This window comes from Numida meleagris, chromosome 1 (genome assembly GCF_002078875.1).
Source record: "Numida meleagris isolate 19003 breed g44 Domestic line chromosome 1, NumMel1.0, whole genome shotgun sequence".
NCBI lineage: Eukaryota > Metazoa > Chordata > Aves > Galliformes > Numididae > Numida > Numida meleagris.
Window position 1 is genome coordinate 54,610,676 of NC_034409.1, and position 25,106 is coordinate 54,635,781.

A 25,106-nucleotide genomic window follows, 5' to 3' on the forward strand; every position below is an offset into this window, starting at 1 on the left:
CGCGGGGAGCCCGAACGTTCCGGGCACGGGCAGCTCCGAGGCGGCCCGGCCTCACCCGGCTAAATGTTTGTTCCTAGCGCACAAATGCCCCAAACAATTCAAGCCCCGCAACTGTTTTTTCTGCTTTTTTTGTCCTAAAAGCAGATTCGCCACCCGGTCTGCAAATAAGTCACTCGTCACACGCTCAGGAGAGAGGTTGCCTATTTATTTCAGGACTGCAAACCTGGGTGCTTGATGGGTTCCCACAGGTCACACACATGCACAAAATGATCCACGCTACTTTTATACACAAAAGTTATAAAGTCTGTAATTTTCCATTCTGTTCTCCTCACGATGATGGGGAAATACTTTCCATACAATGAGAATATTGCTGACTCTCTAATTCCATGGCTACATATGAGCAGGGGAAGGGTCTGCACATGGGCTGCGGTCCGTGTGACCTGTGGGTGTGATGACCTGTGACCCAGTTGAGAGCTGTGGGCTAAAACTGGGGACAGGACCAGCAAAGGACATCTGGTGGTTGGGGTCTGCTACAGCCACCAGACTGGGGGGGGGAGCAGTTGAGGAGGCCTTTTCTCATCTGCTGCAGGAGGCATCACATTGCAGCTCTCATCCTGATGGCGAAAGAGCTCTCCTGCCTCCAGCATTAGGAATTCCACAGAAAAGGCAGGAAACTGCCATGGCTGAGGAAGGGCCTGCTGGTCAGTGACATCACCGAGCAACAGGCTGTGATGTCAGCGAGTGATGCACTGTGACCGCAGCACCCTCACTGCTCATCTTTGGGTGCGGGCAGAGCCTGGCCCAGTCAGCTTCGTGCCTGGACTCCTGCTGAGTGCATGTGTGAGGCTTGGAGGTGGAGCGGGCATTTGTCTTGGGTGCTGGGCTGTGCTTTGGGCACTGCTGGCAGCAGCTCTCAGTGTCCGTCCCTACAGCCATCACCTGCATCTCCCTGGCCTGCCTGGCTCAGGCAGCTGGGGCCCCACAAGGTGCACGCGCAGCAGCAGAGGTGAGCTAGGTGGGGACACAGCCCTCAGGGTGGCAATGGGGTGAACGCTGGGACGCAGTGAGCTGCCAGGGCCAGGGCTGCAATCCTGAGGGCCCTCTGAGGGCTTGGAGCACGGGCATGAACCTCATCCCAACTTTCCAGCCTTGGTTTTCCACAAAACAGAGCTGAGGCACAAAAAGTTCTGTAAACAAATGTTTTCAGTCAGGATCTGAGCAAATCCACACAGCAAACTGAAGTGTAATGCTCTTCTCTCTCTCCCTTTTTCTTTTATCAATTCCCCACCAGAGGAGGTGGGAGGAATGGTTTAAATCAGTAACCAAAGGCTTCACTTTTACAAACCCTTAAACCATTACAGCTCCCAGTCCTTGCTACGCCTGCCACAGCCTCCCCCATACCAGCACACACACACACACACCACACATATAGAAGAAATAGTCCCAGCCTGGCCTTAACCATGTGCATTCAGTGCTCTGTACTTCAAGGTTTCAAGTAATTGTTTTATTCCTTTAAGTAACCTCATTCTGCCTGTTGAGTCTCTTCATCCCTCAGTATGTGCTTATTCTGCATTGCAACAAAGCGCAAAGGCCCACTATCATGCATCCTTAATTAAAAAGACACAAGCAGTAGAGCTGTGAATTAGAAGTGTAACAACATACTACCTTAGAATCAGGGCTTACAAAAGGTAAGAATAGGAGTCAGTTAGCAAATGCAGTCCTGACAGAGGAGGAGTTACTTTTGCATTATTAAGGGCATCCAACAACTATCCTGCTTTCACCATGGTCTCAGTACATTGTATCTGTGCCCAGACCATATCTCATGCCCTTCAAAACTAGCCAACCTGTGCAGCTGATCAAAATAGGGCTAGGGAAAAAAGCAGTATTAATACATTAACCACCTTTAATAAAAACTTCATTTACAAATGCTCCACCAGACCCCATTATACTAATCCAATTCCTTGGCAATCAAAACAAACTTTTAATTACTCTCCACTCAGAAGCCTGTTACAATTAAGGCATTCCCCATAGAGTATAGCTATAGAATCAGTAAGGTTGGAAGAGACTGATAACATGATCTAGACCAACCATGAGCCCATCCCCACCATGTCTACTAACCCTCTCCCTCAGTCTCACATTCACACATTTCTGGAAACACCTCCAGGGATGGTGACTCCATGACCTTCCTGGGCAGCCTGTGCCAGTGCTTCATCACTCTTTTAGAGAAATTTTTCTTAATATCCAAACTGAACCTCCCCCAGTGCAACTGAAGGCCATTGCTTCTCATCTTATCACTGTTACCTAGGAGCAGAGGCTGCACCCCACCTCACTACAACCTCCTTCCAGGTCATTGTAGAGAGCAATGAAGTCTCCCCTGAGCTCCTCTTTTCCAGACTGAACAACCCCAGTTCCCTCAGCTGCTCCCCATCAGACTTGTGCTCCAGACCCCTCACAGCTCCACTGCCCTTCTCTGAACATGCTCCAGGGCCTCAGTGTGACCTATAATCACAGAACAGATTAATTTCATCAAGACCCAGATGTCAAGAACTGACTGGTCTGACTGTGTAGTAAGTTTAATCTTTTGTTCTACCCTCCAGCTGAAACCAAAGAGTCACAGAAAAAGAGAAGAGCCACAATATATTAGTGCAGTCCTTTATCTTCAGCATTTAACATGATCCATTACATTTCAGAAACAATTTGCATAAGAGACTTTTCAGCACAATGGTATCACAAACAATTGAATGCATACAAAACTTCAAAGATTTGTATTTCAACAATGTAAGCCATTACAGAATGGCATCCTGTTTTACAAGGATAACTTCAGAGTAGAGGCAAGTGCTTTTCAGCCAGGGTAGCGTCAACAGCATGCAGTAACATGACATTAAACAGATGCAAACCCTATGGTTGAAACATTAAATAAAAATTAAAATACATTAAACAAGCGCTTGAAACATAGGCCATGCTATAAAATGCCCTTTTCAAGTCACCAAAAAAACACAACAAAAAACACAGTAGAATGTATATATTGTATTAAGATAAAGTTCATAGTCACATTATAAATGTTCTTCCAATATCCATTAAAAAAATTATCTTTTGGCTGAAACTCAAAGTGTTTATTCCCAAGGGTGTAGCAAATCACAGAGAATGGACTTCCTCTAAGTGCTTTTGAAATGCATTCTTCTCTCACTGATTTTGAATTGCATGTCAAAGTTCCATATTTGTTTGAACTAAGCTGCTTTACCTGCTGGTACAGCTTCTGTATTCTAAGAGTTCCTTTCTCAGGCTTCTATAAAAGTTCCCTTCAGAATACATACTCTTTTTTTTTTTTAAACAAGAGTTTTTACAAAGGATAGAACAGAAGCACGCTATAGCCATTTGTTTTCTAACAAGGCATTTCAAAAAAAGACTTTCATACCAGGTACACGTGGCTAAAGTCCTCAGACACTGAGGAACAGCTGATGAGAAATCATTTCCCTTACTAAAAAGGGTACACAATTCTGTAAAAATGGACTACAAAACCACAGTGCTAATAATGCCCAGTTTTGTTATGATAGACATAGTAACATATATACACAATATGTGTGGCACATTAAGCTTTTATGGGCAACTTTTTGCATCATAGAATAGACTGTAATATAAAATACTAAAACCAAGCTATTTAACTTGTACCACATGGAATTTATATATATCTGACACTTTAAAAGGACCATTGTATGATAATATATTAAAGGATCGTTTTCAAGTAAATTATGATTCATTTTCATAGATAAGAACATGAGTATACTAAGTATTCCAGCAGTATCTCTGAAATATATCTGAAATACGCACAATAAAACATGTAAACTTACAGAAGTTTACTTCCATATCTCTCAGTTCCAAACCTATTCTATTTTGTATGCAAGATTCCTGCTGTCTTAAATGGGAACCAAGTACTGGGGCTGAATCCGCAGGGATTTTGAGAAAGCCAAATTCAGAACAGTGTAAATCCAAAAGGAAGACATACTCACTTCTCCCAGACACCTACTGAGAGTGAGCATAATCACATTTTCAAGAATTACAAGTGATCCAGTTGTCTGCTTTCTGACACAAGAGTCCCCAAAATACATTTGGAAACTTCTAGGCCCTTATCCAACAGATAAGGGTGAAGTCACTCTGTTGTACTCTGTAAGATCACTCCCAAAGCCAAGTGCTTTTGAGAATAAAGGCCAGAAAGCCCAACCTTAAAAATACTTAATACCCATTAAGATCAATTTACGTATATCTATTAGAGGTTAGCCTTAAGATTTGTAATGACATTCACTAGATGGGTATCATACAGACATTTGTGTTCCTATCCCATCCCATGCCCAGCATCATGTTTCTGAAGTGTTTCATCTCTCCACCTCGTCCAGTTGACAACTACTGAATGATTCTTATTTTAAATAATGAAGGCTTCTTCTGTAACTTCCATACCAGAACAACTTCTAATACTGGCATGCCTGAACATAACATGGGCTAATTTTAGTTCCAGTATTTGCAGGAGCACCAGAAGTTGCCTACTATGAACCTGGATTGGGTTGCAAAAGCAGTTGTGCTATACTTTTTTTTTTTACTTCAAAGTCTTACCAGAATCATGATTTTTTTTATTAGACGTTGCTCTAAAAAATACAATGTAAGCATAATGCATTTTATCTACAGTTATTTTGTCATCTTAAAATTGCATTGATATATGTAAATATATATTTTTAAAAATATTTTTTAATGGTGGCAAAACAGTAAGTACTTTGCCATCTCTTACCCACCACAAATACAAATAAATGCTTGTCTCAAAAGGTGAAATACAAGTGGCACAATCCATTAAGTAGACTTAGTTCATTAAAATATATATGTAATTGAAATTAATTTCTTTCCCGTGGATTTCAGAAACTATCCAAATACAATTTACAAGATTGCTCTCATTAATAGTCATTGGAGTTCTTAGTGGGGGAGCCAGATCACAATCTCTCTATTAAAAAAGACCAAAGGTAAAAGAAAGGGGTATAGAAATAGGTTATTGCTCAGTTGCAGGGCGCTTCTGTTTCTGCTTTCCCTATTGCTGCCTCAGGAAAAAGTAGTTTTTTAAGTATGTTTGCATAGAATGGTCCATACACTTGTTTATTAAAATCCACAATGCTTGCAAATTGAGATCCAACAAGTTCCACCTCTGTTTGAATCACAGAAAGGCCTCCTGGCAGTGTAGGCACACATTTCCGAAAACTTGGAAGAGCAAGCAAGCTTTTCATGAACAACTGGATCCGTTTATCTGAAACATAATATCAAGTATGTTCAGAACAATGTAAAACCAAGATGAAGACACACTCACTACCCACGTGCCCTGTACATCACTACAACAAGAAATTCAATAATAGAGGTAACTACTCTTTCCCAAGCTCATCTTGCTGAGAGAAGCAACACTGGAAGCCTTTTGCAGCTGGCTGCTGAAAGGCAGACAGAGCATTACCCTGTTGCAACCAAGTACTTGACCTAAAAGGAAGTAGATACTAAACAAAGCCTCTGGGTTTAAACCCAGAAATGACAGAGAGGAGACTGAGTATCCTTCAAAGCTCTGGCATCTCCAGGCCTGTAAGGGCACTTAAAATTATTCCCCACTACACCTAACCACACCCTGCAGCATACCCAGAGCACAGCCTCCAGGAAAGCAACGTTTCTTGACTCTTAGCTGATCCAGTATTTTACTGCAGTAAGAAAGTGCTTTAAAAATAGACAGCTGATTAAGCTTGCTGGAAGTTTTAAGATTTATCTAATAGCTTCTGTATAGATATACATACACAGTAAGACAATGATGTATTTTTACTAACCAATCACGGAACTGACGGGGTTATTCTCCTCAACAATACTTGCGATTTGACCCATTAAATTATTCTGCATTTCTGCATTAAGAGTGGGAAGACCTCTTTCAGTGAGAGACTCATTCACTTTGAGGCAAATCTGAACACCAATAGCATTTAGAGCTTCTTTCAAATCAAAAGTTCTGGAAGAAAGAAACAGAAAAGCATTAACAGGATTTACAGTGTCTATAACAGTTTAAAGTGAACTCACTATCTCTTTTCCCCTTCATTTCAACCTGCTTCTGCAATGGCAGAATATAGAAGTGTTATCAGTTGCTTTTGCAGATTTCTGTACTGCTACAGGGACAAGACAAATTGGCATCTGTAAGATAAGGATGCCAACTGGAAAAAAAATCATTTTTAGCGTGCAGCAATGACACCAACTCACAGTGACCTTGAGCTTACGCATTCCGCAGGGCTGGATTCATAGCATTTCATGAGGAAAAAGTAAAACGGAATTTTTTTTGAGGCAGTCTTTGAGATCACATCATACTTGCACGTAGCACAAGCTGCAGCAACATTAGCTGCTGTATAACTTAAGCTACCAGAGCAAGCTTGAATCCACTGGCAAATATAACTTGGGGAATATACTGCTGCAGCCTTTCTAGTATTACAGCAGTTCAGTTGGAAGGGATCTACATACACCAAAGCCCATCTGCCTGCCTGACTTTAGGACTAACCAAAAGTTAAAGTGCAGTACTGAGGGCATTATCCAAATGCCACCTTCTTTTGCCATTCACTATCAACAAACAGCGACTATAACATTTGAACTGTTTTCCCAAGAGTTTTCAGATCCACTTGGTATTTCCTGTTAAAAAAGTATGAAGAGGGATAAACAAGGCCTTACTTCTTGCTCATGCCTTCAAGAAGAGGAAAAGAGATTCTTTTCAGTTGGTCGGCAAAATCAGGCACATCTACAATTGCTGCACCCACCATATTGTTTGTTATGAGACAAACACAAGCTATGATTTTTAATTGATTCAGCTTTTCTCTCAACTCCTGAAGACGAACTTCATCTGTTATTAGAGTCTAGAAGCAAAACAATAATATCAGTTTAGGCATATTGAGGGAGAAAAGCAGGCAGGAGGACAGATAGGATTTAGTCATGAAACATTAACACTCTTCCATAACAAATACGCAAAGTCAGAAGAGACAGAAGCTAAAACATTCTGAATACGCAGCACTGCACAAAATAGCATTATGCACTAGTACCCAAAGTCAGCCTGTGGTGAGGAAGAAAGATGAGGCCTCCAGTGAACAGAACACTGAAGAAACTGGATTTTATTTCTCTTCATTGCTGACAGTCATCTGCGGCCAGCAATTCAGCCCATGATGTGGAATGCTTCTGAGATACAGAGGACACTGTAGTGGTTAGGATTAGACAGAACAGTCCTCGGGATTCAGTTGTCTTTTGAAAAATGCCATCATCTGCAGCTGATTGGCAGTAATGAACAATTGTGTATGACAAACATCAGTTCAACCAGCCGAGCAGGTTCTGTGAGTCACCTATAATGCTACAGGCAAAAAGCCAGCCAATCATACCAAGAATGTAATTACCAGAGCAAGATGCAGACTTTCAAAAATTAGTTTTATTCATTCTAAGTCTGAAAGTTCACACTAACCGAATCCCCCCCACTGACGAGCTGGACATTAATGTTTAACTGTTTAATAGTAATCTCATACTTGAACAATCCAGACCCACCAGAAGATATCTGTGTGTAGCTCTTACTCAAAAATTGGTGGAAAAATGGTAAGAGAAAGGTATTTTCCCTTTTTACTGCTGACTGAGAGCACTAAGTGCATCCCCATGTAGTCTGGGAATTCTCTGCCAAGCCGCTAAGTATAGCGGCTAAGATGCTTGCTGCAGTTGCTAATTTTACCCCCAGCTGATAGACAATTTCAAATGGCTTTATTTAAAGTGGCAGAGGACGGTAATCAGGACTTGGAGGGAAATATCAGTGATTCTTGAAGCAACAGTTTACACGCATATATGCACCTGTATACCTATATACAATTTCTTTGAGAGAGATCTGCCAGCAGTACCTTGTTTTCCAAAACAGAACAGCAGAAACAAGAATTGGGGGGGATCAGGTTGTAAATCTCACACATACACACATGTACTCTTTATATGTATATATAAAGCCAAGCACCATCAGTACAAGTCCACCTTTTGACCATGGCCATGACTGCTCTTAGGATGGAGCTGATGAGCTATGATTAGAGAGAAAACAAACTTTTCTGGTTATTGAACTTGCCCATCTCAGTTCAGAAAACAAGACTAGTCAATTTCCATATTTACTACTCAGAAGATTACGAATCACAAGAGAATGTTTACCTGTTGTCATTAATAGCATGATTGTAATTCTGAGTCAATATTTTCAAATGGCTAGAAATCTGAAGACACTGGAACACACTTACCTCTGGAATTGTTTTGTGATAGTCCCATTGTAACAGTTTCAAGTAGCCATTGTTTAGCACCAGTGTAGGACTAATACTTGGTTTAGAACTATGATCAGCACCAGGAGATGAGGATGATTCATTGGAAATGGATGACAGTTCATCTTCTATTGACTCCTTTATCCATTCTGTTGTGAGATCCAGAGCACCTAAGCATTGCAAATCAGCACAGATTTACCGCATGCTTCCACCAAAGCAGTAACTTGAGAAGGAGAGTTGGATACATAAACAAGCTTAATATGTACTTCTGGAAATTCAAAAAACACAGTGGACACTATGACTTCAGAGCAGTCTACCTTTCCCTTTTTTTAAAAAAAAAAAACAACCAGCTCTGCTGATCATCTTGATATTCTAACCAGTTTGCACAAACCCAACAAGAAACTGTACGACTTCAAGATTTTTGATGATAAAGACCTTCGAAAACTCCAAGATCCCAATTGATTTTTTGCTCTTTCAGGGAGGCCACATAGTAGTTGGGTTATGGGACTGGAATGCAGAGGTGAAAGGAAAAGCTGTATTAACACCAAATGAATTCTTTTAACGTTACTTGACAGGCTGCACTTATAAACACTGCAGGCTGTACCAGTGGCTTAGGGCTTCAATTTCAGAAGCCACTACTTAAGATGCAAGTTTACTTTTTTCTTCTCCTTTTAAAAATGTTCTCTTAAAGGCTGCTTTGCAACATTAAAGTCTGTACCAGGGGATCAAGGTGACCTGAAGTAACTTCTCAAAGTCTGCATTAAAAGAAAAAAAAATTAGGACTCCTGCCCCTTCTGACTTTTCAGGCACACTAACTGGTTTTTCACATATACTTCAGACTAACAGACTTGCTGGGTAGAAAAGAAGCCTCAACTTTCAAAATAGAACACTAGGCTTCTGCCTCCAGATCGTAAGAGTCATTGTTTTTCAGATACTACTCAATTAGACCAATACAAATTTGTCAGAAAACACCCAATAGACAAGAAATGCTTACAATAAATCAGCATTTGCTTACTGGAGTTTCTTGCCAAGTTAACTGCAATTAAGACATTATCTAACACATCTTTAAATATGTATATTTTTAAAAGGTTTAAATGAAATAGAGATTGATACTTACTTGGTGTTTCTTCAAGAATTTCCTGGAATTTTGTTCTTTCGTAGTCCACCAAATTACGCCGAAGGTATGGTCTAAGGCTTTGAATTGTGTAATTTGCTACATCCATTTTCATCAGGTCCAGGACATGGAATATTTGTCTGAAAGAAGAGAGTTTAAAAATAAGACAGCTAGAACAGTCTATTGATTTTAATCAGCAGAAGTGAGGTACACCTTCATTAGCACTTAAATTTCCATTTTGGTGAAGGATTCTCCTTCCTTGTTATTTAAATGTAGCAGTCACAATGTTACTTTTTTGTCTGCATATGTGAAGGAAGCACGCAATAAAAAGTTCAACGAAGAACGAATATGCCATTTGAATTTTGAAGGAATGAAGAAGACAAACAGCAGTCTCAGAAACACATGTTATTTTGAGTGCTTTGTTGTTGCTGTTCAATGTTTAACCACTCAAAGTCAGTAGCTTTAATTCCGGCATTCTACTCATTTCATTATGACAGATACTACATTCCAGTCACAGCACATCATAGCAATTGCCTCTTGCCTTTAATGCTTCTACTGCCCAAGTTTTCTTACAATTTGAGAACAATTAAAAATTGCCACAATTTAAGACCTTCGCCACCATCTTTCACTGCCGAGATGCTCTATGAGATTAGAGATTTTTTTTCCAGTGTAAAAACCACCCAAATACCAACCTCAGTAATTCTACAATATTCTCAGTTGCTTTTAACTGTTTTATATCGTTGTCTCTTATTGGAGCACATAATTTTCCCATAGTGTTGATGATATAGTTAGCTAGCCCATGAATATCAACAGCATTGTGTTCTGCCTGCTGCCTTATAAGATCTGTGTCCAGAACTTCACAAATTTGATTTTGAATCCTGTTTGCTCCTGGAGTCAGGAAGGAAAGAAGAATCTAAAGTAGGGGGGGAAAAACATGAAAAGCTTATCAATAAAAACCAAAGCACTTTGTAAACACGTTAAAATAAGATTAATATTAGTGTCAAGTGTATTTATCTGTAACAGGATAATTAAGACTGGACGTTATCTAAGGTAAGAAAAGAAAAAGGCTGTGCAGTCAAACAAACTAGTGGAAATGTTAAGCTTCGTGAAGAGTTTTGACTTGCAGCTAACCATTCCACAGTTAAAGCTGATCGGGCATGCCCCTATGCGTGTGGTCACAATCATAGTTAATATAGATATATTACAGATATTCTGTATAATCATGGCTTCATCTCAAAAGCAGGAACTCAAAGGCATTGGCTTGACTATGACTTAACAGAACCTTCAGTGAATTAACAGACCTGACACAAGTATTGGAGAGGGGGGAAAAAAATAATGTTACCTCCTTAATCTCTTCAAAGAGCTTGATAGCATGTTCATATTCTGGAGGGTCTTCATTCAGTTCCGATTCCAGGTGATCCCAAAATGCCTTGTGTACTATTCGTTTCACTGTGCCTGCTAAGCTGTGGAAGAAGTCGATTATAGACAAAGATCACTAAATAGCCGTCATTCTTGGTAAAAGCATTTTAGGGTTAACCTAGTGACTTGCTGGAAACACATAACACACTGCCAGCTATCACGTGACCTGAAACTATTTTTCTTGAGCTGTAGATCATCAGCTCCTAAAATATGATCTATGCCAAGAAGCCTTTCCCAAAACACTGTATTAGAAAGTGACAATTCAGATGTAGTATAGAGATACTACCTTTCCTTTATCCTTATCAAATCTGTACTGTTTGCCCTAACCTTGTGTGTTATGCACTTAGTGTTCTCAAAAATGAATCCATCATATAATTAACACTTAAGGGATTTCTGCACTTAAAAACCTGACCGTCTTTCATGTTAGTTTTCTCAAGAGATTAGGTTTTTAAGCTAAAAAAAAAACATCTGTAATCAAGAACATTTTAACTACCTACAGTGAGGAAGGTATTTCTCACTTCCTCTGGATCTCCAGATCCTTTTACAACTCTTCTACGGTAGTATTAGAGATAAATTAATGATGAGCCTAATCTTCCTTATCGCCATGGGACCAAATTTCTACTACAAACAGCTACACAGAAGCCCACCATTTCATCTTCTCCACAGGACTCTAACAAGACAGAACTGACTAATACTCACTATGTTCATTATGTGAATTCATGTGACATTAGCCTTTTACCTTCCACACAACATTTAAGACAGAGCATATGTTGCTCTAAGACAGTATATCAACCCAGCTGGGCTGCAATACTTGCTCTGAGCAAGATACCTTTGACAGTGACTCCTGGAGTTGCGTTAGAAACACCCATAGCCTTTCAGAATGCCGTTTTGTTTGCTTTAATGCTGCTGTATTTCTCCTCTCTTCTCCATCTCAGTCTTGCTTTTTGCAAAATTCATGCCCTTACCTGTTCTGTGGGTAGTCTTCGTGTTTTATACAAAAATTTGCATTTACAGCAATCTCATGAGCTAATGTCAAATTGGTAAAATTTCTTGCAGCTGCCATCAGTTCATCAAATGTAACCATCTTGGGAGGACTTGCTGCTGGATCAAACAAAATCAAGACAAAGCACTATGGTAGGTAAGTGCAATTCAAAGTATTATTAAAAATTAGCAGCCTGGAATGCAAGTAACAAGGCAAGAAATTTTGTTTCTTGCTAATTGGACTCTAGTGCTTTAGAAGAAACAAGCTAAGATCACCAGACCTTTATATCTTCTTAAAACACTAACTCAGGAAACTCCCAGCTTATCGGGGGTGTGTGTGTTTGTGTGGATGGGTGGGTAATACCACGTTTTTAAAAGCAGTTTTATGTTTTCGCATCTTAACGGAGATAGTTTTTTTTCCTTCAAAACAGGACCTTATAGTCCACAGATTTCCTTCAAGTTGTTCTACAGGATCCACCAGAGGAAAAGCACAGGCAATAACAGATATCAGACTTCCAGTATGAACTGGAGCATGTGATAATGCTTTTCTTGCTTGTAGAGAAGATTCTAACATTACCAATTTAATAAACCCCTACTTAAGATCCATAGCAGATGCATCGTAAGTTACACTCCCCTTTTTAAACAAATGTGCATTAAGAATGTAAACATTAAGTATATTTGAAAGCAGGAGCGTTTCTAAGATCCATGCTTCTAAAACACCAAGTTCTCCCATTTAATATTTGTGATTATTGCTCTGTCATTACTACTTTTTAGGAATCAAGAGCTAATTGCCAATTGCTGCTCCACTAGTGAGCTTGTTTTAATGCAAGGTTTCACTTATTTGGACACCAAATAGGTATGCATGGTCTGAGAACCTTTACAGATACCAGCACCAGGCACCTTTTAATTAAGGTTTTACATATTGATACTCACTCAGGAAATATCTTTCTTGTGTAAATGAGTGTTCGATCCCAGTGTTTACCAGAGAAACATCAAAACCACAGGTAAATTTCATGCAACTTTAGGTAATATTATAAGTTAATTTTATGTTGCAATAGGTTTAATTTTGAACAGTGTGGTCCAAAATTCACCCTTTGCACACAAAGGGCAAAGTGAGTTTGGTTGAGTGAGCAACTGCTACCAACATCAACATTAACTGTGGACTAGGATACCCATGGTAGCACACTTTCCTTACATTTTCTGAAGGGAAGAAGCCAACAGAGACACTCCCCCCAGATACAGCTATCAGTGATACTCCATACAAAAAGAAATGTATTACTCCATGGCCATGGGAATGCCACACATTTCATTTAATACCCTTAAAAACAGCTTCAGACTCCCAAGCTCTAACCACTATATGAAAGAGACAGAGGATAGGTTAGCTTTAAGCATCTATGTACAACACAGGAAAGGTTGAAACAGGCTTACAAGCTGGGGAACTGGGTTTGCTTGAAGAGTCACTGTTAAAGCTCTGTCTTGAATATTCAGAGTCGCTAGAAGAAGCTGTACTTTCAGAGAGGCGAGAAGAATCAGAATCACTGTTCTGGTCATCGCTGAGAGGCATTGTGATTCCCTTTAGCTGGTGTAGTAAACAAGATCTGGAAAGCCAAACACACTTCCTATGTTTTTTGGTTCTCAAAGTTGAATACAGATTATAGTGTGAACAAGGAACAAGTAGTTGCCTTCCTTAAAAAGTGCTACAAAAAAGATCTGGCTTGACATACACAGTATCATACAGTTTATTAATAAACTGTATCTGTCCTGCAAGACATTTTTGTACCTTCTGTCATTCCATATTTTACCATCCCTAACAATCTTTAAATTGATTAAAAAAAACTACTGACAGTAACCTTCCCAGATTGCTTGCTGTAAGAATTTTGGAAGCTTGCGATCTCAATGAAAAGACAATTATCAGGGTGTTACCATCCCCCACCTGACTTCACCATCAAGTGATGTTTAGCAATTCGCTTCCTGCCACAGACTGCACTGAGAACAAAAGCTCTGAAGCAAGCAGAGAAGTTGCTGGGGAACAATGGGCAAGTAGTTCAGAATGCTAAATTTCTGACAGGATGTATCAAGAAGCCTGGCCTGCTGCTTCAGGTGAGGCTTTGCTCAAAACCAGACAAAAAATGGCAGAGACCTCAAAAACACTGCTCCAGGGGTGAGAGGGCAGGTAGGTTTTTATGCTTTAATTTAAACAGCAGCTCTAAGCCTCTAGCACTACATTCAGTGTATGTGACAAATAACATCCTATGAAGTTTCATGCTTCATTGTACTTCTGCCTACATAAGGCAACTGTCTCCCAGGCAGATAATCTGCAACTACACAGAACTTGGACAGTTGCATATCTCAACAGAGATGATTAATAGTTCTAAGTCAGGAAGTAAAAATATGTTAATCATCACATTAAAATGAGAAATTGGAAATCAGACATAACTACTCCCAGAAGAATTTGACCTAGATACCAAAAGGAGCTGTCCATCATTGACTAAGGCCACAAAGTACTCCGCAGTAGACTTTATGAAGAGTCACAGCCAGCAAGTAACATGACTTCACTCATGATTAAATAGCATCAGCATAAGCAGGCAAAGGATACTGCACTTTGCAACTCCACTGAACTTGGAAAAAGCCACTCTTGGCAGCAAAAGGATGATTGCTGTGTGTAGTTATGTGAATAAATGTATTGGGGGTTGCGAGGTAGACAAAAGGGGATGAAGATTAAGACTTGTTTATGCTAGCTCCTAGTTACAGCTTAGACTGCTTGACTTCTCCAGTACCAGCTCATGCTTAACAGACCTTTACAACTTGAGTTATTCCACTAATGAATACTCCCCTGTTAATTGAGATGATTAACAGTTGTTTGGGGGAGGAGGAGGAAGCAAACACCAAGAGCAAAGATGATGCATTTTAGTGCCTTTCTGCTCTATTTCGTGAAGGGGCTCACATCAGCAAGGACAGCTGACAGTTTATTAACTTACTGGAGAAGTCACTGAGAGACCTTCCATCAGTGTATAGAAGGTCATAGGTTCAAGGCTTTCAGCTTTAGTTCATACAATCACAGAATCCTTACGAGTTGGAAAGGACCTCTGAAAGCCATCTAGTTCAACTCCCCTGCAATGAACAAGGACACCAGAGCTAGATTAGGCTGCCCAGGGCCTGATCCAGCCTTGCCTTGAAAGTCTCCAGAGACAGGGCACCCATCACAACTCTGTTGCAGTGCCTCACCACCCTCACTGTAAAAGATTTTTTTCCTTATATCTAACTTAAATCTCCCCTCTTTGAGCTTTAAGCCATTTACCTTTGTTCTATCACCACAGATCCTATGGAAGAGTCTGTCCCCTTCTTTCCTGTAGCTCCCCTTTAGATACTGAAAGGTCACCATCAGGTCACCTCAGAGCCTTCAGTTGTGGTACTTAATATTAGAAGTCTTTTAATAAAGAGTGATTTTAGCATACCTAACAAAACTGAAAATGTATATTTATAGTATTGTCTAGACAAAATAAGGAGTTGCAAGAAAACTTGGCAAACCAAAACGCTCAGAGATATTTTCAACGGAAACGGTATTTCTCTAAGTTACAATTAGAAATGAGTCACTTGTTCATGTTATGCAAACGTAGAACTCCTCTACTAAGATTTGTGTTACATATCTCAAAGCTAAACCTGACCAGAAACTAGCTGTGACAAGTAACCTCACCATAGAAACACACTGCAGGTTCCTGATGTGGAACTGCTTGCTTATAGTAACCCTACAGAGCCTGCAAATCATATGTTACTTGCCCATCTATTGCTTCCACATCAACACAGAACAGGATTTCCTGGCTATAATCATGCCTAAAGCCTCTTTAATCACATACAAACAACTAACCTCCAGAAGGCTAATGTTGCATGTGGTCCATGGAAAAAAACTGATGTGCGTTGTTAGATGCGTACTGGCCCAAGAGGTCTTGTAAATTCCTTGCCTTCAGGACGTGTCTACTGCTTCAGTCTAGATATTAAAAGAACATGAAAGAGATCAGATAGGTATTAAAAAGGAAAAAAATTAAATATCACACAATTTATACATCATCTAGAACTTCCTCTTAGCCGTATGATAATTTGAATAACATATTAAAATAACATACTAAAAACATTAGCAACATAATAACATATTAATAACATATTAAAATTATCAGATATTCAGACTTGCAAAGCACTCCTAACAGTAAGCAGTACTAAAACAGCCCCAAAAGCATGCCAGCATTGCCATTTTCTATCACAATATTATGCTCAAGACAACCAAATAGTTAAGATAGGAATTAAATTCCTAGGTACAATAAGTCTTTACATAGTACTCCAAGCAAAGGATCTTCCAGCAACAAGTAAATGTATCTGAAAGAGAACCGTGACTTATTTTGATGCACTGACAGCATACCTGCTCCTACAACTCATACTTGTATACATACACACAGCAGGGATGCTGGCAGAGTGCTTTAGAAGACTTCAGTCCCAACAAATCAACATAAAAAAAACACTGATGTTTGCTGCAATAAGTATATTTCCTAGTAGGATGCCCCAAGTGGTGAGGAAGAAAATGGATGTAATCTGCATGTTCAAAACATTACTGCTACACTCGAAGTTGTAAGATAGAGAAGGCAACAAGCACATCAAAGTAAACAAATGAATATGAAAATAGGATCCGGAAAGGCCATCTAGTTTTTAAGATATGTTACCCAACACCTAAAGAACAAAGGAAAGAACATTCATTGAGAACATTAAGTACAAACCAAGAAGGGCTTTTCTAATTAATTACAACAGAGGATCAAGCTACTTGTCCATTCTTTATAACACACACTGCAAGAGCTTCTTGTCCTTATGCTTTTGTTCAGAGCTTGTCAGAAATTACTAAGGACCAAGTTCATGTGTAATTTTAAGTTTACATTAATACAGTTTCCAAGAAAGAAATACGAGGGCTGCTCTGAAAGAAATGCCTCCTGTTTTATTATGTTGGCTCACAACACCAGAGGCAGATGTTGGCGGCATGGCATTAGAGGTTGAACCTTCCCACCAATATTCCGCTGCGTTTGCGGGACAGATGGCAGCAGAGGAGTAGTCTGACAGAACAGCACCTGACACGGAAGTCTGTATGAAGCAAAGGTGTGTCATTGAATTCCTCCATGCAGAAAAAATGGCACACACTGACACTCACCAATGCTTACTGAATGTTTACGGAGACCAACCAGCAGATGTAAGCACAGCTAAATAACGTGGGTCCTCCAGTGGGCTACCACTGGTGCAGAACATTACAAGGGCAGCATGCAGGCTCTTGTTTATTGCTGATGAAAATGCATAGTTAATGATAGTAAATATGTTGAGAAATAGTGTTTTGTTATTGAAAATGCACTCTGTCCACTGATGTTATTGCGCTCTTCTCAGCTGTTGTAGTTTCCTTGGAAACAAATAAGAGGCACTGCTTTCAGAGTGACCTACATATTTCAAAAAGCCCTCTAGCCTTCCAGGACCTTTTTAACTCCCTATCCTGAATAAATAACACCATCTTCTAATTTTTAGTATGTTCATGAAGCATTACATATTAGGCTCTTGTTTTAATACACAGTTTAATACCTCACCTTTCTATCAAAGGTTCTGCCTGTGCTTATAGCCTGCTCTGCTCCTCCTGCTTAAAAACTTTTACTTTAGGTCTCATATGTTTGTCATTGGATTTTATTACAGTGCTTTTTTTTCCCTGATCAGTCCCATTTTGTTTGTCGTTTTTATTTACTCCTTCCCACACAATCTCAGGGGTTGGAAATGACCTCTGGAGATCACCTCGCCCAACCTGCTGCTAAAATATGTTCCCTACAGTAGGCTTTCTTCAAAGATAAACCCTAAATGTGAGGCCAAGTTAAAAATACCTTCTATATGTACAAAGTTTTAGTCCGTTTTCCTCTCTGCAAGTTTCTAGAGAATGTAACAAGGAATAACTAAACTAGCACAGACAGCACTGCTGTTGAGGCAGCTCTGGATCGTTCGTTGTAGGGGAGAAGCGTGCTGTAGAGCTGCAGAGAGGTATGGTACAGTTGTGCTCCTGCACAGCCCCCCTTCACCCCACCTGACCACTGTGGATGTGACCGAGATCACAAGGCGAGATTAGCTCTCAAGAACACACACTTTTTATTCCCGAGGGCTTCCTTTAGCTGTTATCTTAAGAAGCACCTGGGTAAAAAAGAAAGTTTGGAAAGATTTTTTTCCTTCAGATAACAGCTTCAAGGACAGTTTTTCCACAGTGTGGCTTTGTTCAACGCAGCCCTTCATCCGCGTGCACTCCTCTCTCAGCGTTCTGTCCAGCTGGACTGCTGCACAAATTTTATCGCCCTCATTCCGCTGGGTTGATGCCCTATCAGCAACGCGGCATCGGCTCGGGTTTCCCCTCTCACTACCTCTGTCAGCCCTCGGCCCCCAGAGTAGAAAAGCGCCTTTGTTGAGCGTTACTCCAGACAGCTTCGTGTCTCCGCCCGCGGAGCTCTCCCTTCATCCCGAGGAACGAACAGAGCCCCCCACCCGGCACAGCCGGGGCCCCTCAGGCCGCAGCTCTCCTCCCACCGCCGGCTCCTCCTCTTCCATCCCGGCCTGTCTCCTCCCCCGGCCCCATGTTTTTAACACTTACAGAGTTTGGCACTGCCCGACCAAAACAAACAGCGTTACCAAGGACGGGCCCGGGGGGAGGAAAGACGGAAAAGGGGGAGCCGCTCCGCCAGCCCGGCTGTCCTGGCCTTAATGTCCGTCCCCGGGCGCCCTCACTGCTCGCTGCCGGCGGAGCTCCGCGGCTGTGCCTGTGAGGTGGAATACCCCCGACGGGCAGCGGGACAGCCGCCCCCCGCACCGCACCGGAGGGCAGCGACTCCCGGAGCCGGGCTGGCCCCGCAGCCCGCAGCCCCCCACCCCACAGTCACGGCACGGCACGGCACGGCACGGCACGGCACGGCACGGCGGCCCGTCTCCCCTCACTTACCACCGTCCCGCAGCAGAAGCAGCCTAACCCCTTCCGCGTTGCTCGCCGGGGTTTTAAACACCCCCCGGGTTTATGTAGCAGCCCGGACTATGAGTGGCTTCCTCGGGCGCTCCCATCCCTGCCGGGAACGGGGGGGGAGGGGAGTAACTCTTTCCTGCCCGTCAGCGGCGAGTTGTCCCGAGGGATTTAGGCCAGCTCCCCCTCTTCCCCACGGAAATAGTATATGTCCCCTCGGTGTGCTTGGAGCCGAGCACTAGGCGACGAGAAAGAGGAGGTGACAGAGGAAAAACCCTGTCGCGCTCTCCCCTCCCCCCGCGTGGAATGGGCCCGGCCGGGGGAAGGCCGGCCAGAGGGCTGGGTAGTGTTTACGGAAGAGCGGCGTCGACCGGCGCTGACCCCGCCCCTTCACGGAGACGGGCGGGGCCTCCTCACGTAGCCCCGCCCACGATCCGCCCCCATGGGGCCGGGCGGTGCGTGCGCTCCTATAGGGGCTGTAGGGGATGGAGCGTGAGGGAGGTCGATAGGGGTAGCAGCTGGAGGTGGGTTTGTTTTTTGTTTGTTCTGTTGCTGAGGAAGCTTTAACTATGCTCCTGGCCTGGTTTCCTGCCCTCTCAGTGGTGGGGGTGAGACTCTCTCCTGCCGCCATCTTGGCTCTCCCACTGTCCCCCCGCAGCCATCTTGGCTCCCCCAGTGCCCCCTGCCGCCATCTTGGCCTCAGGGCAACTATGAGGCATTGAGTCACCTGTGGTATTACGAGGCCCGGTTTGCACCCACTGAGGAACATGGCACTGAAGCACTGTTATTACCGATGCCTTGCTCATTGCTGCGTGGCCTTACCACTGGGCAGGCTCACACAGCTGCTGGGCAGCAGTACCTCACTGGGCTGTCACTGCTTCCTGCCACAGGAGCCGTGTGCTGCCCTTGCCTTGCCTCCCAGGAAGCATGGAAGGCAGAATGCTGACAGTCATCTTTGGGGCAGCTGCTAATGAAACCAAGCCCTGGCTGTTAGGGAGACACAGAGCTCCCCTTCCTGTGGATGACACATGTGACAAGAACTGTGTGGGACAGATGTTGTGTTCTCAAAGACCAAAGCCTGCTGTAAGTTCTACAAACACAGCCTCCGCTGAATGCAGAGCACGCAGGTTGCCCTTGCAAGAGCCAGGGGCCCTGCTCAGGCAGCAGTACTGGCTCCTAGGGAAGCAGAGCACCTGTCAGCCCTGATGCTCCAGTCCAGCCTTTGGAGACATTAAATGAGATTAAGTCCAACAGCCTAATCCGCTTGCTTCCATAAAGAAGACAGCATTTTAAATAACTATGTTTGCACTACTTTGCCCTAGTTTTTGGATGACGCATGGCAACGATGATCTCAGAGAAGCTCATAAGAGCTTTGGAGAATACTGACAGCCTACAGCTGGACTGCCATGTACAGGACTGTTTTCACTTACAAATACATTATTTATTATATATTTCATCCATTTTGGATGGGAGTGAGGAAAACACAAGCTCTGATCTTTGGTGTGATGGCTGCTGTTGCCCTTTATTAATTAACCAGCTGTATCATCTAAACTTGCACAAACGGTGCTTGGAACAAACACCCGGGCCAGGGGCTCAGAGACCATTTTGTGTGCACTCTGCATGGGCCAGAAATTGCAGAAGCCTCTGGTGCTCAGGACCAGCTTACACAGGGGAAAGGGCTGCCCCATCCCCACCAAGTAAACTAGCTTCTAAAAATATTCCTGAAAGGGATGGCTTTAAAGCAACATTTTCTTTTATTCACAGCAATGCTCTTCCCTCGTAGCACACCGGCTGTTTTGGAGGCCATCTAAAGTACCCAGCTTTCTTTATGGCTCTAGAGAGAGACCAAGGCACTGAGGTACCAAAATCTTGCTTCAATACTCCAGCGTACAGGCCAAGAATAAGTTAGACGCTGCAGTACTTAGCACTTAACCACCTTTCTAATTTCAATTCCTTCACTGTCCAGAGAATGTGAAGCTATAGTCCACTCTGCAGATCTTGAGGTAAATTATTTACTGTGGAGATTTGCTCCATGGAGAAATGTCACTCATTTCTCATCATCTGTGTCTTCTGCAGTATCAGCCAGGAAAATAATTGTACAGCTTTTAAATTTGTTCTAGCCAATTAAGAAGATCAATGTCCATGTCTTACATAGGACATGCAGGCACAATTTAAGTTTGACTGGTGTCTCAGGTTGGCCTTAATTATTGGCCTTTCATTAGAGAACCACCGTTAACAGAAATGAAAGAATCATTTGTGCTCAGCCTTTGCAGCAAGCTAGCTCATAACTCTTCTTTATCAGTAAAACTGGCGGAGACAATATAGCTTACAATTAATGCACTGTTTTATCCTGCCCAAGGCAACATGGCTACTGAATGATAAGTGCAGCTGCATTGGGCCCCGCAGGTCAGAAATGTCCCAGCGTGTGACTGACTGATGGCTGCAGTGGGAGGAAAGGGAAAGGGCAAGGCATGTTGTTGTTTACACCAGGGCTCATGACAACAAAGTTGAGAACATATCTTGAAGTCACAAGATATTTTGCCCTAATCCTAATAACTGAGCCAGGCAGACTGGCTTTACCACTAACAGATGGATGTTAAGACTCTGAGTTGCCTGAGACCATCAAGCCCAGATTTCATAATAGGCTAAAGGGTGAGACAAAAGGTCTACAAAGCAGGTGTAAAGATGCTTTCTCAGCCTGCGCTTCAATTGGGTTTCCAGTATTCCAGGGAGAAGTCAGTCTTGTGAGAAGAAAACAGGACTGCTGCTTTTTCTCACTTGTGAGGAACGCTCAGAATCAGATTTCTATTCAGGCAAGGTCTTCGTGGTAGCAGCAAGTTTAATTATTGCCATAATGGGCGCACGCCCCCTATTGACAAGGGAGAAATTGCACGCCTAGTCAGTGAAATTCACTCTGTTATATATCCTAGGTCCGTCGCGGGTAATCTCTCTCCTGGCACTCATTGGTTGGGCATCTCGGGCTCACAGTCTTCCCGACGCTGTTGCTACGATACACTTCCATATAAGGTCTGTTACCAACCTGTTGTTTTTAGGTATGTTTTGTACTTTTCTATGGAGACAGGAGGGCAATGTTTCCAAAAGTTAGCACATTCGTTCTGTCCTGTGCTGGTGTTAGGCTCTCCCCACCCTACATATTTCCTTTATCTTGTGCCTATCTCAATTCTACCCAAGTCAGAACTCCCCAATCTCAACTTTACTCTGTTCAGCAGCTTTCTTTGTGAAAAACAACTTATTTAACTGTTTTGCAGGAAGGTTATAAGTTCAGTAAGGGCCTACACAACATACAGAGAATACTGGAAACTTTCACTGCAAAAACACAATCTACCTCTCACATACTAAACTATTAAAATTTAATACAGTGGCAAAACTGAATATGAAAACTTCAGAGAAAACAGTACATCAGAAAACCCCTGAACTGTGCTCGGCTGCAGCATCTTGCTACTTTACCACCACAGCAAATTCTTAATGCACTCTCCCCTCAGCGCTAGTGATCTCTCTTTCTATACAGAAGAAAAGGAGAGTTTGACCTACTTTGTCAAATATTCTGAGTATTCTATGTATTCTTCATCTGTTTCAGTGCAAGCCCACCTGTATCAGCTCCAACCACCTCTGGCAAGTATGTAAGACAAACTCCTGACCCTGCGTGAGTGCTTGGTTCCTCACTAGGGTCAGGGCAGCCAGCTAATCAAGTTCTGCTGTGGTATCTATAACCTACAGTCACTTAAGCATCCTTTCCAGCGCGAGGCTTTTGACCTCATACCTGTGTGTTTGACAGAATTACGGTGACACATGGTCAAGACATTTAACTGTAAGTTTTCCTTTCATGACCCATGCTAGTAGTTACTAACTGGAACACTGTGTACAGGCTGAACAGTTTGGTTCATCCAAATCCTTGGCATAAAGATCAGATGTGTGAAATCTGGGGCTGCAATCCTGCCTAGGCTTAGGATTCACTGTCTCTGAGGAATACTTAATCTAAACTTTATTTAAAAAAAAAAAGAATGTACTGGAAATCAAAGTGAAAACAAACAAACAAGAAAATATCTTCCAAGATAAGACTTGGTTGAATTTCTTGCTGTAATCAAATAGAGGAACAGATAAATTAGCACCCCAAGCTTTTCTCTTGCAAGGAATCAAGGCTTGCATGTATGTGTAATGAACTTCCACTCATGGAATGATTCTTGGCACGCAAATGCATTTCAGTATAACACAAAAGCACACAAAGGATACAAATCAAATTTGCACTAGTAGTTCAGCAGCCTAGGTACAGAACTGGAAAGAACTTCTTGCTTCTAACATTTTGTCATGTCTTAGAGACAGCGAAACTATGTATAAAAGATCTCTCTGCCCAGAAGCCTGAGTAGAGCTTTGAAAGGTTGTTTTCATTGATTGACTCTATGTCTTGCACAGAATTACACTTCACTTTCATCCCACACATTTCTTTAATACAGGCAAATAATAACAGATACAGACATGAACACAGACTTTTTCAAAGTTAGCTTTACATAGAAAGATGCATATTAAAATGCAGGGAAGAAGAGCAAGGTCTGAGGGAGTAACCAACTGCCAAGAGCTTTTCATTGCATTATTCTTAAAAACCAAACAAATCCTTTTGAAATCAACACCAGTACTACTGATTGTCTGATGGCTGTTTGCTCTTAGCCCAGGTCTAACTCCATGATTGCTTTGCATGTTACTTGTCGTGAACCTCCTGAGAAAACTCAAGGCAGAAGCACTGATACAAGTCTGCCGTGTAAGCCTCTTCCCTAATAGCTGTGAAAGATAGCGGCAATAAAGAATCAGATTACTTTGTTCACCATCTGGTGATTAAACGATAAAATAAAAAAGAATCCTTGAGAGTCCATCCTGATGACCTAGTTACTCAGCACGTCTATCAGGGAGAAAGAAGGAGGCATTAAAAACTGAGTGGCCTCATTTCTGTCTGAAGCAAAGGTAAGTGTTGGGACAAAGAAGCAGAGAAGACATTTTTACTTGTTTCTCTATTTAAGATTCTCCAATTACAAACTCTGTCACATTGGATGCTTTGTCACAAGACTGTCCTGGGTCTAGAATCCTGGCTCCAAGGATTGGAAGCTGCCAGCTTTATGCAGACACCACCTGACCACAAGCTGTCCATTACCAGCTCTGGAATAGCATCTTCCAATATGCATCTTGCTCTGAATCTTCACGCAACTCACTAAACAGAAAAAAAGTTTTTTTTGGTAAGCGTGGTGAGGCACTGGAACAGGTTGCCCAGGTGGTGGGTCCCTGTCCCAGGAGACATCCAAGGTCAGGCTGGAGGGGCTCTGAGCACCCTGATCTAACTGTAGGTGTCCTGGTTCATTGCAGAGGAGTTGGACTAGATGTCCTTTAGGGAGCCCTTCCAACTCAAACGACTCTGTGATTCAATGGGCAGAAGAATAAGCCTTGCTTCCAGTTTCAAAGGGAACAGCAAAGTACTGTTTAGCACAGGGAGTTCAAGAACTGAAGAAAGCCAAGCAACTGCAAGTGCAATGTATTTCATCGGCATACATGAAGAAGTCTGTATTGCTGCTGCCTGGATGTTGAGGTTAAAAGAACACATACCTCAGTTCCTTTTTGTCAGAATTAGGACTCACTTCCAGAACTACAACCCATAGTTACAAAAGTCAGATGCTGTGACCATCTTTGCCTTGCACAGTGCATGATCATAGAATCATTAAGGTTGGAAAGACCACTAAGATCATCTACTGTAACCATCAACCCACGTCTGTGACTGCTCTAGGCCACGTCACTCAGTGTGACAGCTTCTCTCTTCTGGTACACCTCCAGGGACGGTGACTGCACCACCTCCCTGGGCAGCCTATGCCAGTGCAGCTCCACTCTCTGAGAAGAAATCGTTCCCAATACGCAACCTGATGTGTGGACACTTTTATGTAAAGGGGCCTCTTTACCTAAAAGGTTACCAACCCCCATCCCTGTAATCCATCACTGACTAAGGGAGTACACTGAAAGGTCTATGCCCATAGCATCCTTACATTTTTCAGTGAGCTGGCAGAGCAGTTAGGTGCCTATCAGACAACAACAGTCCCTATGCTAACTGGTGCCACCAGTCTAAAGAAGTTAAAAAGAGGTACAATGCTAATGAACTCAAGGCGTGTTTTTGACACACCTAACTATTCCTGCAGTACGATCTGATCTGTCTCACAGCCCGCATCGGGCTTCGAAGCCGCGCGGGGCAGCGCCGCGTTCCCCTCGGGGCTGGGAGTGGCCGCGCTGCCCGTGC

General features: G+C 42.4%; 1 protein-coding gene and 1 long non-coding RNA gene across 3 annotated transcripts; one reads left to right on the top strand and one right to left on the bottom strand.

Moving 5' to 3' along the window:
- TCP11L2 (t-complex 11 like 2) lies at positions 2,639-19,017 on the bottom strand. Of its 2 annotated transcripts, none has more exons than XM_021386820.1 (11): positions 18,806-19,017; positions 15,683-15,802; positions 13,246-13,415; positions 11,802-11,934; positions 10,760-10,880; positions 10,110-10,330; positions 9,421-9,557; positions 8,286-8,473; positions 6,715-6,896; positions 5,838-6,010; positions 2,639-5,281 (listed from the first exon to the last, which is right to left on the bottom strand). In XM_021386820.1, exons 3-11 carry the CDS (start codon positions 13,379-13,381, stop codon positions 5,037-5,039), a joined length of 1,536 nt encoding a protein of 511 aa, XP_021242495.1. In that variant the 5' UTR covers positions 13,382-13,415; positions 15,683-15,802; positions 18,806-19,017; the 3' UTR covers positions 2,639-5,036. The 2 variants fall into 2 exon arrangements, with proteins under 2 accessions (XP_021242495.1, XP_021242485.1); XM_021386810.1 differs by having other exon boundaries at positions 11,802-11,937.
- On the top strand, positions 19,017-24,999 carry LOC110393689. The gene is made up of 4 exons (XR_002435120.1): positions 19,017-19,344; positions 20,585-20,678; positions 21,751-21,847; positions 22,419-24,999. It is a non-coding gene; the product is annotated as an uncharacterized LOC110393689 (long non-coding RNA).

Bases quoted from the DNA above. Each gene is read 5' to 3' on its own strand.
- TCP11L2 (XM_021386810.1), bottom strand. From the start codon at position 13,381: ATGCCTCTCAGCGATGACCAGAACAGTGATTCTGATTCTTCTCGCCTC. The intron at 10,881-11,801 runs GTAAGGGCATGA...CTTCTTCCACAG, and splicing joins GAAGACTACCCACAGAACAG to CTTAGCAGGCACAGTGAAAC. The intron at 5,282-5,837 runs GTTAGTAAAAAT...ATTATGTTTCAG, and splicing joins CCCCGTCAGTTCCGTGATTG to ATAAACGGATCCAGTTGTTC.